Here is a 20,854-nt window from a genome sequence, read left to right on the forward strand (position 1 = left end):
GGCATACAAACAGTATTTACGTGCTTAATAAACCTTCGCATACCATGTTGAAAACATCAACTCTACTGGCATTTCTTGTATTATCATTTATAACCTTCAACTGCTGCAAGACTTCACCCCCCCCCCCATCCATGGGTTTTTATTTTATTTATTTATTTTTTAAATACGGGTTTGTAGTAAGCCTGAATAATGTGGCAGAAACAAACCTCACTTTAAGGTGTTATTGTTTACCGTTGATGCTAATTAGATTAATGATTCCATTTTGTAGTCAGAATTCCACTGCCTCTCAGAGTATTCCATTCAAGTTGACTGCAAAGTTCTAAAAATGTTACAATTTATTTATAAAACTTTTTACAGATTATTCAGCACACCTGCAGGTCTTTTTTTTGGGGTGGGGAGGGGGTGCGTAAGTAATATGCATGCGTATTGAAATTGAAAGAAAGTTGGATCTTTTTTACATAAGAACAAAGCAAGATGCTGATCTCTGTCTCTGATCTCATTCGGTCAAGCTGTAGCCTTCAAGACACTTTTTTGATTATGTAAAATGATGAGTCCTGTTCACAAGCGGAGAGAGAGCAGGGCGTCTGAGGAGGCTTCGTCTGTAATTGGCGGCTGTTTGTTCTGGATTGACCTGTGTAATGAACCATAAGCCACTGACAGCAAGGCCTTATTAACATGATTATGAGGAATTGGAAATCTAACTCTGTATGTGCATGTGTGATTTTATATATTTTGCACTAGACCAAGATATTTAATAAGTAAAGGGTAGAGGGGACATTTATTATTATTAGCCTATTTAGCAGACGCCTTTATCCAAGGCGACTTGCAATCCCCACCCCTAGTGCTGCTGTAAGTCGTTTGCTGTTTCCAAACCTTTTAAAAACACTACTGTATATCGACTTGAATCGTACAGCAGCCTAAGCAATATTATATATCACCTTGAGAAAGCAGTTCTCATTTCTGATTTCTATATTTGTAAAATAAAAAAATAAAAAAAAGTGTATTGTGTCACTACAAGAAGAAAATAAAAATCAATAACTTCACATAAATAACTATGGCTTCAGTAACTATTCCTGCTGGACATGTAGGTGGCCAGCGAAAGACTGACTCCTGTTGGCCTATTAATTAGCATCAGGACCGTGAGTGTGTAGTGTTAAGGGTCTTTGATTGAACCTAACCCAGCGATCCCCTCTGGTCCTGGCTGTCATTATTAAACCTTCTCAAGGTTAACAGCAGACTGTCCGATACATTTGTAATGAAATCTTTTGGGCACGCAGCGGGATGGAACAAAACTGCTCCTAAACTCCCGTTCTAACCAGCGCGCTCTCACTGTTGCTGCTGCGACCCTGCATCCAAGAGTCTCGATGGAGAAGTGAGAGGAGGCTTCGATTGGAGGAGTCTTGGGAGAAAAACAAAAGGAGAGAGCTGGAATGATTTATTTTTTTAAAAACACAAAACGCATCGATCTATCGTCTGCGCACAGGTCTTTCTCTCTCTAACAAAACCATCAGACTCCCTCTCGGGCAGCTCAATAAAGAGTGCACCCTCTTGGGGGCTCTGCTGGACAAAGGACTGTATCTGCAGAGTGAATAATTCAAATTCGTGAGGCTTCCTCTGGCTGCAGCACACTGACCCTCGCCTCTCTAGGCTGCCGTGGTATGTGAACAATGCTTTGATATAGATACCGATTTTAGATCAGCCAGCAATCCAGGTCCATTTGGATGTTTATTGCCTCTCTTTTCCTCTGTGCACCAGAGATTAAATTGATAATTCCACTCCAAGGGATCGCACAGTTGGAGGGGGTTACGTGACACAGAGTGGCGTTCATTAGAGCACTTTCACCTCTGCAGTGTTTGGTGGATCTCAGCTTGGTAGACAGCATCTCCAGTAAGATTGAGGCAATTGTATATATTAAGCCTAGAACAAAGAATTAGATCAAAAGGAGCTGACAGAGTTAGGCAATAATTAAGCGCAGCACAGAAACCAGGACCAGAGGACATGGTTGGAAATTTAAGTAGAGACCTAGAATGGAAAGTAGAAGGTGCTTCTTCACCCAGAGAGTGGTGAGAGTATGGAATGAGTTACCTACTAATATTGTTGAAACTGAATCACTGGAATCCATTAAAACCCAACTTGACAAAGTTTTGAGGTCAGCCAGCTATTAGGAACCATACTTGTTTATATATTTTCTTATGTTCCTAGGTACTCTAATCACAGGCTACATTGGCAGTGTCTGCTTTGAGAGAGGCCAAGCAGCTTAATACAAATCAGAAATATAATAATACTAATCAAATGCTTTTCCCATCCTGTGTTCTCATCTTTGACAGTGAGGTTTTTTTTTTTAAAATTTATTCATTTTAATTTTTTTTTTTTTTAAACGTTTTGCTAGCAATTAAAGCCAGCCCGTATTGAAAATTTTAAAAGCAATTTTGGGTTCAGCCATGTGTTCATAAACAAGTGACACAGGCAGAACGGCTTTTAGATTGAGTCGCTTTGGTTACATTGTTACGCAGCCTAGCGTGAAATTAGTGAACAAGTAGTGCTGAGTGCTCCCAGCCAATCCATCGCCACACAAGGAGAGCGGCACTTCACTTCACTTCATCTTGCTCTTTCCTCCTCCTGATTTTTTAAAAAGAAAACTCGCTTCTCGAGGGTAGACCCGTTCAGTTTTGGGCTTCATTTACTTTTTACATCATTTTCATTTATCTGCACTCCACAGTTGTGCATTTTGTTTAGTGCATTTCTATGACAGTAACGGGTTGATTTTGATGAACCTGTACGCTGATGTGCCACAGATGGATTTTGTTAGAGCATTTTACAGCACTGGAGAAGCACCCTGGATTGCATCAATTACCTATCTTTACCTGGCTCTGAACTGCTTTGAGTTTGTATGGAGAATCCTAAAGTGCATTAAACACTTCCTCATCCTATTGAAGTCATGTGACAATGAGCACTTACTTACTATATATATATTGAGAGAGAGTTGAAAGGTCCCGTTGTCACACAACGTGAATGGAACGAGGAAGTGCGTTCAGTGCCAGGCAGTTAGGATTCTCCAGACAAGCTGAACTGAGACTCGGAGCCAGGTTGAGAGGAAATGACGACGCGATTGCATTCTTCAAAACCACACCGTAATCCACACACACTGCACAGCTGCACAGAGACTGGGGGAATAGCACATGAAATGTCATGGTATTTAAATCAGAACTCAGTGTTGCAGTCGTGCAAGCGGACACATTATTCTCTGCTGTAATTGGCTGTGAAATGTAGAGAGAGTGGAGCATCCTCTGTGACATTACTGCCTGCATAACATATAATGGGCTACTTAATTTGTGTAGTGCCAGTTTACATACTGCTATCCCCGTCTCTCTTCCGCCCCCCACCCCACACACTTAGTGTTTTTTGTTGTTGCTAGTTTTATAACGCTGCGCTTGTTGTTTGTGTGTTTTTACTATTTGATTTTTTTTCCTTTTCGAATCGTGGAAAGCCTTGCACTGAAACCCAGACCCCATGTTTTTGAATACGGTGAGCTCTTGTACATCGTGATCCATTGATGCATACTGAAGTAGCGTGCATTACATGAAGCAGTGGGCGAGCTGGAGGGGAGCTTTAGAAAGGTAATGACCAAAATTGTTCTCTACAAGTAGGCTGTTGGAAGTAATAATGGGTTGAGTGGGTGAAGAAAAGTCAGTGGTTTATTTATAAATAATAATAATAATAATAATTAAGTAAAAACACTAAGTGGCAGTAATGTAGAAGTTTCAGGTTTTCCAGCTTGAAGGACTTCTGTTCGTGTCTTGTGTGCAGATATAATTAGCACAGAAAGGTTCCGGATTTGGGCTGTTCTGTTTAACCCGTGCACATGTGTGACTCTGACATTTGCAGTTGAACCTCAACTGTATAAATGAGCAATTGTATGTAAAAATAATGTGATAACTGTATAATGTGAAATAATGTATAATGTGATATCTTGTAACAATTGTGTGATGCATAATAAAATCAAATGGTCATTTTAACGATGGACTGTTTTATTAAAAATGACATGAGCTGGCAGGGTATGTATTCGTACCATCTATAAAACACACTTATTCTTCATCAAAGAACCAAGCGGTTAACAACAGTGAGCTCGGTAGCGCTGTTCTTGTATCGGCAAATAAACAACGCATACTTCTCTTACGAATGCTCCAGTTTCAGCGTTTTCAATTCCCAATGTGTTCGTAACTTTTCAGGTTGTCCTGTGGGTTTTAAAACGCCTTTTGGTTAACGGCACTGTCTGGTGATCTGTCACAGTACTTCTGAATCCTTCACTGGAGAGGGGGGGTGTTTGAATCTGGATGGGCTAAGGCAAAGCCTAAATTTGAACAGTGTTGCTTGCAACGGTCTGAAATCCGTTTCTCTGTTCTGCTTTCCTCCTTTTGTAGCACACGTTGTCCCTCAAACCTGCTGCTTTGTTTCTAGTTGTCTTGCTTCCCTGCCCAGTTCAAGTCAGTTGCCGGGTGCTTTGCATTGCTGTCCAGTCTGTGCTCGGCTGCCCTCCCTGATTTCTGATGTTTCAAGAAGCATGTTTGCGGATTGAAGAGTGTATTGCCCCTGCTCCCAGCAGCCTTCCCTCACTCGGCTGCTGCAGAAGGCATGCTGGGGTGCCTTGTTGTTTTGAAGTTGATACTGGTAATTAATTTTCTGCTTCGATTTGGTTTTGAGCCAGCAGGGAATTCAAGAGTTTCCTGCTCTCCAGGAGCAAAGTAATGTCTTCAGTGCCTCTCACGCACTCCCTGGCTCCCGTTTTTTTTAATTTTATAGCTTTATAATCGTGACCATTAAACAACATGTATTGCCATCGCTAGTCCTGCACATACCAAGTAAAGAATCAATTTAATTGTTTTTAAAGGCCTGTTAATTGAAATGCTATGGTTTTATAATTGCTTTGTTGTGGGTTATGTTTCTCCTATTCCAGTTTAAATTATTTTCCCCACTGTGGGAAACTAGCTTTCTGCTAAATTCATTGCTGGCTGTAGAGCAGAGTTGAAATGTCAGGGACCTGCAGTTGCGTACTGGCGGGCGGTCAAGGCTAGTCGGTTGAAGAAAAGTTTAGTATTTTTGTTTAATCTAGAAGCACTGCTTTTTTTTATTGTAGTCATGTTGATATTCAGGGCACAGCACAACGCAGCGATTTTTCAAGGAGCAATAAAACTCAATAATTTGGAGGAAACATACGGGGCAGAAATTTTAACTACCTCCACTCACACACTGCTGTGACAAACAGCCTCGCAGTGGGGGAGCAGATTTCAGGGGTTCTGTCTCGGCTCCCAGGGCAATTCTGCTTATTTAGAATGAGTCAGAGAGCTTGAAACGGAGTCTGGTGTGAGTCGGAGCTGGATCTGCAGTCTGAGGCACATGTGGCCACTTCTATAGACAGGATTTGATAAGATAGATTGTCTTGCAGAGTCTTTGCTTCTGGATAGACAGATGACTTTCCGCTCATGCCTCAGAAATCATTTGCTTGTGCCTTTTTCAGTGTTTGAAAAGCTCTAAACTGACAACGTAGGTCAAATCTGAAGGGTCTGAGAAGGAGAACAAAAACAGCCAGTGAAACAATAAACCTTTTGTGAGCTGCTTTAGCAGGGAGTTTATGGAGATGAACAGTGGCGCTCAGTCACAGCCCAGTAATACAGTAAATTCAGCTGAAAATGAGCTGTTGAATGAGAGAGGGAGAGGGATGATGGCGGCGACGTGCTTCTTGGGGAATACGTCTCTATTAGCGCTAAAGCCGTGTTCATAATTCCCCTGGATTCAGGCAGCGTTAAGGCTACAGTTTTGGCACAAGTAGTGCAGCATGGCTGCTACAGTACCTATTCACCTTTTTAACATGGGCCCTGTATTAGCATTCACGTCTGGGGATTTTTGCATTGCAAACGGTGCCTCCTGGTGTTCAGAATTTATTAAAAAAAAAAAAATAATAATAATTAAGTGGAGCCCGTGTTCAGCAGTTAATCCACCTCTGTGTGTCTTCTATAGGGGGTAAAGAACCCTCTGGTTATTCCACTAGGCTCTACCTGCCCTTGTCAATTTTGAGTGTTGTAGTTTTCAGGAGGGCCTGTAGAGGGCAGCAGTGCTTGTCTGATAGACTCACCAGGGAGGGAGGGAGGGCTTGTTCTCTGTAATAGGCTGTATTTATTGCAGTGGCCTGACACTGCCTGTGGAGTTTCGTAAAGAAAAACGATTCATAGGGATAGACAAGCAAGCAAGCAAACATGTACTTGCAGAACAGCGTATAGAATAGCAATGCAGCCGTGCAGATAGATACTAGGGAACTGAATACCTTTGCACAGAGGTGGTGACAGAGAGACGGTACTGTGCTTGTGTGTGTGGAGGGGCAGGGGGCAGAGGGGGGCAGAGGGGGGCTTGTGTTTTCAAGCATTCCGAGACCTTGAAGAGACTGTTAAGAAAAAAATAAAATGAAGAGCTTTCACAAATTGGCTGTTTCTCAGATATTGCCAAGTCGTATAAACAACTACTGTAATTCTAAGTTGAAACTGCCACTATTATCGGTTAGAAAGCTTTTGCATTATTTCGACAGCCTACGTGTGTGTCTGAGTGCAGTTCTCTCACTCCGCAAACCCAGCTCAAAATAGACTGTATTGAGAAGTGGAATTAAATTATAAAGCTGCTTTCTCTGTGTGTGTGTGTGTGTGTGTGTGTGTGTGTGTTTTTTAGAGTGTGCACCTGTTCAGCTCAGTGACTATTGTGCCTCTAGTTCCTTCAGTCAAATGGGTGACGGAAATCTTCAGAAATGAGACGCTTCCTAGGAAAAGGACTAATTGGTGCAGATTTCAATACAAAAGCACCCATCAACTGAGCACCTGCTGCTGCGTCTTTCTGCACTCCTGTGTGTGTTCTTGTCTCCATGTGTGGCTCATTTCATTCACACAGACTGTCTGCCTCAATAAAGATCATCCATTTGTAGATCTGCCTGGGCTTCTCTCTTTCCCTGTTTCCTCTTTCTCAGCAGGCTTACCGTCGACTAATTCAACCTCTGCTGGAGACACGGTCGCTGTCTAGTGTAATAAGATAAGCCTTGCACGACAGAAAAGGGGAAATCATCGGGCCCTGACTGCGCAGGCTTGTTTATCTGTTGGGAGGGCTGCTGTGTTTGGCTATTTTAGGATGGTGGTTGGGAAATGGATGTTGTGAACGTAGAGACCCCCAGAGGTGTTCTGCACATTTGGTAAAGCTTAACTGAAAGTCAAATGCTAGGCTGTATTCATGACGCACAGTCGTGTGTAGTCAGTGTAATAAAAACATTCTAGGGTACTTTACTATATATAGCTTTATTTTTTCTTTATTGTGTAACTGGGAACCATATAGGGTTAGTATACTGTGACCATTCCCCAACTCACAGGCTGTTTGGTGTTCATTAACATTTAGCATCTGCCTCCAGGACTAACTTCCCCTTATTTTTGAGACGATGTATAATTATACGTCTTGTCTGCGGTTATAGGGTGAAGTCAAGTTTTTTTTCTGTGTGGAGCAAGAGCCTTACCTAGCAACTGGTGACACTAAATAAGCAAACGTGATGTCAGTATAAGAAGGGGCTGGTTTTGAGAACATTGAGCTGACTCCGAGGTTGCCTGTTGGGGGTCTGTCTCTTGGTCACGTGGCTCCTGGATACTTGGGTGAGGGTCTTGAATTCTTTCTTGTGTAGATCTGCAATTGCTGCCTGCTCTGATAAACTAGACTTATGCTGATTAACTGTCCCAGAGACCTTTCCTACAACATAAATAAATGACTGTATGAATAAATTTAAAATAAGCTAATTTAGGTAACAATTGCAAGTCTGTTCTAGGAGTTTTATAGAGAACACCTACAGAGCTGTCATAAGGCAAGAAGCTTAAATATGTAAACTACTTTTTGTCCTTTTTTTGTCATTTTATTTACATGTAAGGTTAATGTAAAATAACACGCAACAGAATTGTCACCCAGGACATGTCGGGGTTAAATGCAATGGTCTCTCCAGGCAGACTTCAGGCTTCGTGATCACAGAGCTGTAATGGCTACCCCTGCTGTTGCTCTTAAACTCGTTCTGTGAGCCAGAACACAGCCTTCATTAACCGCCTGTCGTCTCTCGCTTTACTTTTTGATTTTTTTTTCAATGTTTCGTTCAGAAAGCAGGCAACAGACAATTGTGCTGTTTTAATGATCGTTTTCTGTTTGCAGTGTTTCACCCCCCTCCTTGGAGGACCAAAAAGTTTGCTTGTTATGCAGAGTGTTTAAGTAAAATAAATTGGGCAATTTATTACACAGACAGCACAGAGCTGACGTGTCGCACCCCTTGCTGTAAAAACTGATGAATATTTACATTTTTTCCTGCAAATTAAACAAAATCTGAGTTTTAATAAGAGTTTAAATGTTTTTTAGAATGGTTCCTACACATTTCGCTGTTATCAAAGCTATATTGTTCTGCATGGTTAGAAAAATGACACCCTGATGTTCACTCGCATTCAGCCTTGGTTCAGGCCTCCATGCACACGTTACAAAATAAAACCAGACGCACCAAAAAGACTCTCTTCCATTATTCACACATTTTGTAGCATGGGAGTTGTTTCATTTTAATATCACCTAATGCAGTGGTTCCCAAACCGGTCCTGGGGACCCCCTGTGTCTGCTGGTTTTCATTCCAACTGAGCTCTCAGTTACTGAACTAGACCCTTAATTGAACTGATCTTTTGAATTGTGAACTGCAGTGAAACTCGTTTTGCTTGTGACGCCAAGAAACCGGATTTGAACCCAGGTCTCCAATGCCACAGGTGAAATCGTAGCACTTTTAACCCGCTGTGCCCACCCCTCCCTGTGCCCTTTTAGTTCTCTTTGCTGTCAGTTGCAGTCGGGGCACTGGTGTATGATGTGGGTGTAGGGTGAACGCAGGACGTTATTGAGAAAAGAAGAAAGTGGACAATGTTAAAAGGGATAAAGAGATTAAGCAAGGTCAGTCAGACAGGGAGACTGGTAGCTATTAAACATACAGCAGCACATCTCCTAGATGAATCGTGGAGAAGGGAGAGGGTAGCGTTGTTTAAATCTCTTTCTACCTCCCTCCGGCATGAAATATATTTATTTAGAATTGATTGCAAATCTATAAAAAAAAATAATAACACGATGCAATGCAATCCCGTGGTTTCTGAGCACTTTGGCTCATGTGTTCTCTTTTCATAAATTGAAAGTGATGTAAAAGAAACCAGAAAAATCGGTAGAAATCACATTAAGGTCTGCTCCGCTTGTTTTTAGTTAAATGTTAAAGCTGCAGTGTGCCACAACCATGTTTTACTAAAAAAAAAAAAAAAAACACAATTTTCTTCTAGACGTGATTTATTAAGAGGAAGGGTGCTGGGTAAAAACACTGCGGATTGCATTAAACCCCGTTGACGAGGAGGTCATTTTGTGCTCGGTTTATAAAAATGCTGCAGAGTTGCAAGAGCTCGTTACTGTGGCCCCACCGCTACGTCAATAATAACAGCTGAAGTGGCGCGTCGCCACGCTTTCTATCACATTCATCTGCCTCGGCTGGGTTTTTGACAGCGCTGTGGGTTTGTTGAGGGGCCGTGCTGCTGAGCAGAGCCATGGATTGTTTGACTCAAGGCCAGTGCTGCGGGCTGTTTGCTTATTTTTTACTTGAATCTTTAAGCAGACAATGTAAGCAGGCAAGCGCTGCACTGGCCCAAGTCACCCTTGAGTTTCCACTCAAACAATGGGCTGGGAACTATGCGTTGAAGCCGTTCTCTAATTTTGATGTCATTCAGCAAGTCTTGCACCCTCCAAAGTCATGCAGAATTGCTGTGCACATCATATTATACAGCTAGATAAACCACTGTTGCTGTAGGGCAGTGAAACTGTGAATTATTTCAGAGTTTTATCCTTTTGGTATGTTTATGCCCCTGTTGTAACATTTGGTTTATCCATTTACTGACAACTTTTGACCTATTTTATTTTATTATTTATTTATTTATTTATTTATTTATTTCATAATTGGATTGTCGTCTACTGTGTTAAAGAAACAAGCAGTCGAAACAAATCAAATCATTGAAAATGCATCAACCCTGTTCTAGTTCTGCATGGTGTCTGCTATACTCGTAAGGTCCAATTTTCTTGGTGCCTGAAAAGCTTGTCTTCACAACCGGAAGACAGCACCTCACAACTGCTGGTTATTCATAAATGCCATTTTAGATTTGCTAGCATCTCCATAATGAGATTGCCAAAAGCCATCCCAGATCCTTTGTGCCTGGATTGCACTGGTAGCGCTGGGTAAAATGGTCTGAGTTCTCGGGCATACAGCTGCAAACTCCTGATGTGCGTTCATGGATTGAAATTGCTACTGCAATTGGGATTTTTATTTCCCTCCCACTGAAGTCAAGGCGTAAGCCGAAATAAAAATCGCTAACTGTTCCTAGAGCTGCATCCCTTAATCCCAATGGATGTAAGAATATCAAAGGGAGTCGAATGTCTTTTTGTAAGGGAATCGGTTTGAAATGAATCAAAGAAACGGCCAGCTTTCCCAGCTTTACTTTCTCAGTGCTGCTGTACAGAAGCCCATGCTGGTGCTCTGTGGTTCAGGTCCAGCGCTGCCTTTCTCAGCTGTCATTCACAGCAGCCTATTTTGTTTGTGCCTTGAGCAGAGGCGGCAGCAGCAGCAGGTTACTGATCTGAAGAGGCAAAGCCTTTTTTTTTTCTGGAGTCCGCAGCCATTTCCTTGGAGACCCTCATTTATGAATATTACTCTGTTTGATCTGTCAGTCTCTCCTCTCTCTCTCTCTCCTCTCTCTCTCTCCTCTCTCTCTCTCTCTTCCCCCCCCCCCTCCTGCTAGCTGCTCAGTGAGAATGGAGAGGGTGACACACTCAGTACCCTCGCCTGCAGCCTGCAGCACTTTTTTTTTTTCATTATTGCTCACCGAACCTTCAGACTCCATCCTGGCTTCACACGTCAGCTTTTTTCACACAGCAACAATACATATGAATGCAGGCTACGGCAGTGCCTTATTGACACCCTCTATTCATTTCTGTGTTATTAACCGGAGCAGCATGCGATTTTAAATATTGATTTTGATTCATTGTTTTAATACTGGTGGGATGGAAACACCAGGGCTCACAGGCTGTAGCCCAGACTGGCTCTGGCTGGATTGAGTTGGTGGAAATAGGGCTTTAAACTTTGAGCAGTTGACATGGTTCTGTTGAGGCAAAAGATATGCTCCAGACTACTGTGCAAAGGATTAGTCGTTGTCTAGTTGCTTTAAACTATATGCAGTGGTGCTGTATGTAACATATAGTGCATTTAGAAATACTAAGAAACGTAATGCATTCAAATACAACTTTTATCAAAGTCTTCAATTGAAGACTTTTGTCATTGGAGAGTCTCTTTTAGTTTTTCTAAATATATTGCCACTGACTTTTTTTTTTTTTTAATAGTACTGGCTAAAAAAATAGCACGTCCTTTTACATTTGTAGTGCAAATCCCTGGCATTGATTCTTTACTGTAATAAAAGCTGCATTTTCGTGCTACAAGAAGTCAATTTTTTCTCTAAGCCCAGGAGCCAAATAGCAGTCTATTTGAAGGTTTACAAATCTGAACCAATTCAAGACTGGGTGGGGGGCGGGGGGGGATGAGCAGTGAGAGATCAGACATAGATATTAAAGGCATCTAAAGCAGGGAAGCGCTTCTGTGTGCTTTGACAGAGCGCTGGTCTGTTTCACTCTGTGCCTGTCCGAGATGGAGAGGGGGAATGCTGTCTGTTAGCAAACACACAGAGAGGTGCTCAGCCAGCCATTGCAAACCCTGCATCACATTTACACCTTTAGAAGCAGCCATCAGCAAGGGGTTCACCTTTCTGCTAATTAGGGCCAGTTTTGTTTTTTTGGACAGTATGAAAACGCTAACTTGTGAGCAATAAAAACATTTTACTTTTTGTTTTAATTATCATCTACATCATCCTAATGTTTGTGTTAGTAATTCTTACAAACTATTCCAATAAAGATGCTTCTGCAGAAACTCCTGAAGGCTGGTTTGTGGGGAAGCATATTAGCGTTGCGCTGCGTACTGAAGCCCAGTGGTGACACTGTATTACTCCTCCACATGAGAGGTGTCCCATTGACGCTCATCCAGTCCCTAATGGCTAACTCTTCCTAGAGCTGATGAAGGCACTTAAACCCAGTGAATATAAGCATATCAAAGGGAGTTGAATGTCTTTTCTAATGGAACTTTTAGACAACGTTTAAACTCTAAAACAGCAGCATAGGTTGTGATCAACAAACACACTTCTTAAGAGCTGGATTCCCTTTTTTTCCTTTGTTTTAACAAAATACACACAATACCAACCCTAATAATATTTCCTCGATTTTGTATGGCCTGTTTGGGCTGTACCGGGATTCTCCGCCCTTTTTGAAGTACCGGCATGTTCACAGTAATTGAACAAGTGCCAGGACAAAAAAAGAGGATTGGGATTTTAAAGAGCCCCAGCTTCAGGATTAGGTCATGCATTGTTTTTACGTTTTGCAGCTAATAAGATGAAGCCTGGCTACGGGGCTTCATTGGGTTTGTACTGGATTGCATGTCATTGGTCTGGTTGTAATTTACTTTCCCAGCTGAACCCAAATGTCACAGGGTCTCTTAATACAATCTGATCACGCTTGAGGGGTTTGTGGGGGGCAGCTACATTGAATTCTTTTTTTTTTTTATTACTTGTACAGTGTGTTTTGTAATGAAGAAAGAAAAAAAAAAAAGCATTGCTGGTTACATTTTGTGAGCCATAGTTATAAATCTCCTTTTATAAATCTTCCAAAACATTTTTAATCCAGAATCTGTATCGATTTGGGCCAGGGGAATTAATCTGGTCATTTATTTATTTATTTATTTATTTATTTATTTATTTATTTATTTTTTTGGCGCTACGTCGCAGACCACTTTTACATTGTATCTGGTGAAGAAGGTTAGTAAATCACCCCTGAGGGAATTCTAGCCAGAGTAAAGTGCAGTTATTTAGTTTTATACAATTGCAAAAAAAAAAAAAAAAAAAAAAAGAAAAGCTATCATTTTGTAGTATCTTTGATTACATGATGTTAAATAAAAGATATAAATTGTTTTATAGAATTGTTTTAAAAATATACTGTATATAAAACATAATTTATATCTTATTTAAAATCATGTACAAAGAAACTACAAAATTATAGCTTTTTATTTTTTTTTGGTCTCAATCCTAAAATTCTAGCTGACGCAAAACTTTTGCCCATAGCTGTACTGTAACTGCTGTGAGGGAGCCCTCATGTTAAACCACCTTGATACAAAGAGTCCGAGTGGTCGTTGAGAGACCGGTGTGACGGTACCCTCTTGACCTCTGCTCATTCCGCTGCTGTGTGTGTTTCAGTGCACGTGCAGAAAGGACATGGTGAAGATCTCCATGGACGTGTTTGTGAAGTGCCTGCAGCCCGAACGCTACGAGCAGTGGAAGCAGGGCAAGGACGTCACTGCCCTGGACCACCAGAAACCCACCGCCCTCAGCTGCCCTGAGCTGGAGGTCTGGAGGGAGAGGAGAGCCAAGAGGTTACGCAGGTAAGGAGTTGGGAGAATGATTGATTGATTGTTTGATTGATTGATTGATATCTTTCACTAATTTTATTTATTTATTTATTTTTTTCCCTCCATTTAATTTCATACATAAACACAGCTGTGGCATAGCAGACTGGTGGCCATCTTGGTGAAGGAACAGCCTGGATTCAAGATTGCTGCTGTTTGCACAGCCACATGGTTGCCGTCCTTGACTCAAGGCTGTTCCTTCACAAAGATGGCCCCCAAAATAATAATAATAATAATAATAATAATAATAATAATAATAATAATAATAATAATAATAATAATATACAGCCAATTGCACAGACATTCAGTAAGTCAGTGATTTGAAAAATTAGCAATTTCCCAAAGTTATTTTGCTCTGAGCTAAATGCAGTAAATTGTGTGAAGTTCTGGGCTCAGGCAAATGGCACTAGGCTCTACACAAGCTTGATTTACATAATGGCTAATTGATTGTAGCTATAGCTAATTGGTCAACAGAACTGAATGCCAATACACATGACAGAGCCTTGGAACAGTCTAATCGGATTAAACAATATGAATGACCTGCCAATAAAATAACCTACTGCCTTGTTTTGTCATTCATTCCTACCAAATGATGAGTTTTATATTAAAAAAAAAAAAAAAACACTTTATAGGAAATTATTAAAGAATAAAGATTTAAATCACATTTTTATGCGAGTGCTAATTATTGCAATAGGGACACAGTCACTTGGGAGATCTCGTTTGAGGCAACTTTGCTGTATCAAGCCCCAAGTCTCCCCTGGTGTGCCGTGCAGTGGCCTGAAACCAAGTTCTGAGCCACAAAGTGACTTTGTGTTCCTTCTGCTTTAAATATACAAAAAACTGTTGTGAAATAAAGCTGCACAGAGTTGATTTAAGCAGGCAGTGTAGTCCATAGGGGTTGGGGGCCTGGAGGCTTGGGTCACAAGTGAAATAGGTTTGGCTGGTGATGAACTGACTGTAGCACACGGCTTGCCGCATACAGAATGAGAATAATTCACAGGTTTGGCTATCACAGTTTATTATCCAGTCCGGATATCACTTTTGTCTCTCTAGCCAGGTTTTACAGTTTAATTAGATCAGAGAATTTGCTTGTCAGCTGTTTATCCCCTAGATTATTGCTGTTGTTGTTGTTATGGTATTATGACTGTTCTTATTTATGTAATAATAAAACAGCACTCTCGGTTGCTCCCCTGCTCTGACTCTGTGCTGCTTGTGTGTCCAGGGCTAAGAGGAAGAGGAGAGAGGCTCGCAGGAAGAAGCTGGAGGAAGCCAAGCTGCTGGCAGAGGGGGGCGGGGCGACTGCAGAGGACCCTGCTGTCGAGATGAAGACCGAGATGAAGACCGAGATCGAGGAACAAAAGAGCAAAGCGGCCGAGTGTGGAGAGGGTGAGGGGCGAGGTGGGGGAGGTGACTGGGCTGGAGGGGGTCATGTTCCCAGGTTCATTTAGTTTGTTCACTTTGTGCCCGCAGGGCCAGCACAGTACATCTCAATAATGCAAGCACTGATACGAAGAGAAGTAGACCATACTCAGTAAATTCACTTTGACACTGATATGCCAAACAGTTTCCGTTCATCTTTCCTAGACCCCTATACTGGTTCAAAGTGGTGTTTACCAATATCATTTTCAGGTACAGTACTGTTTCATTGAGTGTTGCCGACTATACATTACTTCACTGTTATTTCATCCTGCAAGGCCATTCCATGGAAACATTTGTCACACTGCTTAAGTCGTCAAAAACTGCCAGAGCCCATTACCTTTTTGACTTCTGTGTGTGTGTGTTATAATAGATTCAGTTGAGCTTTCCAATAGCATTAATCAGTTTAGACATGGCAGTTTTAATGGAATGGCCCTGCAACTCCAGAAACGCGAACCATTGTTCTCATTTCCTGTGTAACCCTCTGTCCTGTCCTCCAGCACCTCTAGAGGGCGAAAAGAAGAAAAAGAAGAAAAGGAAGAAGAAGAAAAAGGAAGGGGAGGCGCAAGGAGGAGGGTTGCTGGCGGATGTTGTCGGCCCTCCAGTAGCGGCAGGGTCTCTCAACGTGGCCTCCCCGATCCAGACGCTGGCTCCCGATCAAGAGGAAGACTTCAAACCCCGACCCATCATCCCCATGCTGTACGTCGTTCCCCGCACTAAGAAGGTCGTCTTCGACAAGGAGCGCATGTCCTGCCAGGAGGCCTTCGAGCAGTTTGCCAAGCGCAAGGTGCCCCGAGCCGTACCCCACCCTGAGGAGGGGGGCATGAAGGAGGAGGAGCTCGACGATACCGAGACACCACCCCTAGAGGACAGGGGCATCCAGGTTTGTTTGCTGCACTTCTGATCCAGTCGCAGCTTTGTGGTGCTGGTTCAGTACGCGGAGAGCAGGGTTGGGAATTAGAGTCCTACTGCAAAAACAGTTTGAACTGCGAGTTGCTGGAGGTCCTTTTAAAATAGATCTGAGCTAAGGATTCTCAACATGAAAATAAGTCACTGTGCGGGGAGGGGGGAATGTTCTACATCCATCTTACAGTAGAATTGTCCTTTAAAAACAAACTAATTCTCAACATCCCAAAAATGTGCAGCACATTTATTGGGTCTGTGTACAGTAGCGGGCGGGCCTCTCCAAAAGACGCTGGTTTTCATAACCTACATACAGGAAGAGCTTTTTAATATCCTGATCCTCAGCAATCAACTGGTCAGAAATAAACCGCTCTGAATTTTAAGGGCTGTCTTTTAATACTAACCTTTTGTTTGCCTTGCAGAATAAAGTGGTTCTAGTTTTAAGCAAGCACAGAATCATGGTAAAAAGGACCCCACATTGTTTGAATTGGGTTTTTGGCTTCTTTTTAAAGAATACAGTCAAACTTGACCGATCAAAGGACCATCTGAGAGTGGTCTTTACATAACGGTGGTCTCTATACACGTGATGAAACATGACCACACGTGCCTCTGCGTGGGCCAATCAAAAGTGGCCTTTTTATAAAAAAAAGCAATGATCAAAATGAGTCAAAAACAAAAGCATTGCAAGACTATCTGGACCCCTTAAATGCAATCCCCCTTGTGTTTTAATATAGGTTTGACTGTATTTTTCACAGGGTGTCGCTTATTTACCTATTATTTAATACATGATGAACTTCTGATGTCTTTCAAATTGCTGAATTTATTGTTCTGTACTAAAATTAATCCGCTTCTGCAATTCACCCTTTAATTCTGTCGCCATGTATTATAGTGAATAAAATACACCAAAACTGTACGCTTCCGTGTCGAGGCATATTGATAAACATCTGTCTATGCAACATGTACAGCTGGGTGTATATTATTCCTAAATAATAACGGTGTGAAATAGTCTTCTTCAGAGCATTATATAGATGCTTATTTGATTTAATTTCAATTGTTTTTGCTTTTAATACTCTTAACCTTTTTTTTTTTTTTTTTTTAATGCTATGTTTTCCGTGGTAAGAAAATACAGTAGAATGCACCTCACTGTTCCAACCGGTACCATTCAGATAAAATAATGAACCTTGATCATATCAGCTCTGCTGTGTTGGAAAGAGCCATGTCCTTTTAGCTGGGTTGAAGTCCATTTTATTCCAGCCTTTAGTTTTGGTGCCGCCTTCATTGCGGTAGAGGCTGAATTGATTGACCTCCTGAAATGGAAACATAAGTCGCTGTGGCCGCTGATCACCTGGCTGGCATGACGGGAGACTCTCCTTGTAAAAACTGCTCGGACTCGGGATCTGCCTTGGGGATGCTCCCGTCAGTCACTTCATGTAACGCCCTGCTCCCTACCTTCAGTTCCACTCGACGGTTCTGTCCTTCCGCGGAGCACTGTGTGGCAAGAAATTAGCAGATTTGCAGAGCCTGTTGGACATCTTCCATCCTCATTAGGCCTGATGATTCCTGAAGGCTGGCTGGTTCACAAACAGACAATTATCTCTTAGCTTTGCCATATAGCGCTAGTCTACTTCTTTAATGTGATTTTTCTGATACAGGGTATGTGTGTGTTTTTCTCTCTGTCTTCTTGCCACCTCTGTCAATCTAAATAAAATCTTACCTTCATAAATAGTATAGGGGGGATTTAGGGTAAATGTGAGAAATAAAAGTATAAGAAACTAAGTGTACTAATACACATCAGTGCACTGGAGAAGGTACTAGCGTTGTCGACTTGACTTAGTTTCTTATTCCTCAGAATTCTGATTATGCTCCTAGATATAGATATTTTTTTTTATATATATATAAATGTATTAATTGGGTATATTAACCTTGGTGACTGACCACATTTACCCAGGATCCCTTTTTAAATTACCACCGTTTTGAGAGATTTAACCTGGCACGCAGTTATCAGTTAAACTACACGATAAGGCAAATGAAATGATGCAGCAATCCTATTCCAGCTCCACACTCCTGCAGGTCCACGCAGTTTAACCCGTTGATTGCTGTCTGGTTGTGTGTTCCAGTCTCCACCCCCCCACTCGAAAGCGAAGACGAAGATGGAGGTGAAGAAGAGCCGACGGCACCCGTTCAGCAAGCCCCCCATGCGCTCTCCTATCTCCGTCGTGAAGCAGGAGACCTCCAGCGACGAGGGTGAGTGCGAATTCAAGACACCCCCCCCCCCCCCCCCCCCCCCATTTTTATTGCTGCTTCAGAGCGGTTCCGAGTAGGGGTGTTTGGACATTTTAAGTTAGCAGAGCAATACACGACCCGCACTGAATTGACCTAAAATCTATTGTGAAATCCCTGCATATGGGACCCTTAGGACCTGGCAACAGGAACCTTTTTAAAAGGGTGCGATATCGGAAAAGAAGCCAGCAATTAGCGCACAGAGCTGGACACAGCCTGTCAGTGTGGCCTGCTTTGGGTTCCTTGCGGTTTGACTCAGACAGACACTTATTGATTCAGGGATCATGACTTCCAATTACCTGCCTTCAAAGTCACTTTGAGCCAGCCAATAGTAGCTGTCAGGGCTGCCCTTCCAGGGCTGCAGCAGCAGTTGTCAGGGCTGGCCTAAACTGTGTGCAGACTGCACTGGATGAGATTGGAAGGGAAGGGGAGGCTATCGAATGGCAAACCCAGATCTACATTTACCTCCTTTACACCTTTTCCACATACAGAAGTTGGGTTCTCTTAAGCAGAGTAGTATTGATCATATATTTGGAGTAATTTAAAGCTGCAGGATTTGTTTTATTTTTTTTATTATTGCTGTCTACGTGATCATTTTCATCCATTTTCTGGGGTGGATGAATGTATAAAACAAAACCAAATGTAAAAAAAGTAGGGTCCCAATACTAGACAATAAAACGGTCAGGCTTCATTAAGAAAACACAAGGCTTTGTTTTTTTGGGTTTTTTTTATATGCAAAAGTATAACCAGGACTGCTGTTTTGATCTTTCATTTATTTCACTGTGTGTCCTGTTTTAGAAAAGCTCATTGAGATGCACAACATGCTGTTGGCACAGTCTCCCTGGGAGTTAGCAGGCAGGCTGATGAAGGGGAAGGCAGACCTAGATTCAGTGCATTGATGTTTTGGCTTCTCTCCTCCTCCTCCCCCAGAATGGTTGTCTTCGTTGGCGGGAGAGGAGGACCCGAGTGACCACGAGTCTGTGAGGACCGTGCTGTCTCACCTCTGGCAGAATAAATCCCACAACTTCCTGGCTGAGCGGCGGTTCAACGCGGCTGGGGCACTCATTGAGCCTTACTGCGCCATCTGTACTCTCTTCTACCCTTACGAACAGGTAATCGCACACACAAACTGCATCATCAACATTGTGCTAGCTGTCCTTCGGTCTAGGTTTCAGTGCTGAGCTTTAGTGCTGTCTAGGGTCATCTCCTTTTAAGATTTAAAAAACTTCAATCAAGTCCCCCTTAAGGGTCTCACCAGTGCGTTGCGCAACCTCCTTTGATTTGTACTGTACTCTTTGAACTCTATAGCCAAACATGCTATAGAGCCCTCAAACACACTCGCTCCCTACTGTGCAACAGCTACAATACCCATCCCCTGCATTTAATCTACACTCGCTTCTACCCATGCTAACAGATACAGCCCAGTCCTTTCAATGCGTTAATGGTTAATGTTTGGGTCCAGCACTTTTTAGAGATCCTTGTGTTTATCCCCCCCCAGCCGGAGAAAGACCTGTCTCTCTCGGTGGACAGCTTGACCATCCCAGTGTCCAAGTGCGGCACGAGGACCAAGCCGCTGATCCCAGAAATGTGCTTCACCTCTGGGGGTGAGAACACAGAGCCCCTGCCTTCCAGCTCCTCCATCGGCGAGGACGGCACCAGCCTGCTCATCTCCTGCTCCAAGTGCTGCTTGCAGGTCCATGCCAGTGAGTGCCTAAAATCCAGCCCGGGTCTTTTGAGCTAACCATGTCCTTTAACTGTTAAATGGATCAATTCAAACAATCAGTTTGTAAAGCATCTATTAAAACCTGGAGTAGTGGAATTGACTGGAGTTGCCTATCCCTGGTCTAATCTGTAGTGTTTAAACAGGTGAAGCATTCGGATGAAGAGCCGTCTATGTGCATTGTTTTTGAGATTTTTTTCAGATTTTTAAGTGCTTGAGATAATGTAGAGAGTCATATTACATGAATCTGATGTGTTTTTCTGTTGGTGTAGTGGCAGGTAACCATCAGCTCTACTGGAGCCTGATTTCACAGCTTAACACATTCCAAAAATGTCAACACTTCGCCTCAACCATTCATTTATTGGAATCCGATCTTATGGGACGATTTTATTTACAAAGTACAGTTCATGTGAAAACGTAACATTTAGGGATCGTGTGCTAAAACAGTAAGCATTTTACAGTTAGGAGTAGCAAAGCATTTGTCCCTCCTCTTCAAGGGTACATAAGGACCTTTTTATTGTGTTACATGTTCCCATGTGTTGCTACAACTGTTTACGTAAGGTGTGTGTGTGTTTTAATTTACTTGTTGTTTTTTTGGTTTTTTTTTTACATTTTGACCACTTTTTTTAAACTTGTACATGATTCCCTGCCTCAAGATGGCTTTCCATGTACCTGCATGGGCCTCTCAGAACTACATTTCCAATCATCCTCCTGCTCTCATATGTAACTGAGATGGATTTACCAGTGAGCAGGAGGATGATGGGAAATGTAATTCTGAGAGGTCCATGCAGGTACACGGGAAGCCATCTTGAGGCAGGGAATGCAATTTAAAAGTTTAAAAAAAGTGGTCAAAATGTAACAATGAGTTCTGGATGAGTTAACATAGGTTTTAATATTACATTTAATGAGAAAACGTGGAG

General features: G+C 42.2%; 1 protein-coding gene across 2 annotated transcripts in view; it reads left to right on the plus strand.

Moving 5' to 3' along the window:
• LOC117401447 (lysine-specific demethylase 4B) overlaps positions 1 to 20,854 on the plus strand; it is a 75,897-nt gene that overhangs the window by 35,823 nt on the left and 19,220 nt on the right. The window contains exons 9-15 of one of the 2 annotated variants that reach the window (XM_059014832.1): positions 13,407 to 13,591; positions 14,838 to 15,001; positions 15,532 to 15,914; positions 16,357 to 16,395; positions 18,052 to 18,178; positions 19,145 to 19,326; positions 19,713 to 19,917. In XM_059014832.1, coding sequence (XP_058870815.1) covers positions 13,407 to 13,591; positions 14,838 to 15,001; positions 15,532 to 15,914; positions 16,357 to 16,395; positions 18,052 to 18,178; positions 19,145 to 19,326; positions 19,713 to 19,917 — 1,285 coding nt within the window. The remainder of the gene's footprint in view (positions 1 to 13,406; positions 13,592 to 14,837; positions 15,002 to 15,531; positions 15,915 to 16,356; positions 16,396 to 18,051; positions 18,179 to 19,144; positions 19,327 to 19,712; positions 19,918 to 20,854) is intronic. The other variant, XM_059014833.1, reaches the window with a different exon arrangement.

Source organism: Acipenser ruthenus, chromosome 49 (genome assembly GCF_902713425.1).
Source record: "Acipenser ruthenus chromosome 49, fAciRut3.2 maternal haplotype, whole genome shotgun sequence".
NCBI classification, from domain to species: Eukaryota; Metazoa; Chordata; class Actinopteri; order Acipenseriformes; family Acipenseridae; genus Acipenser; species Acipenser ruthenus.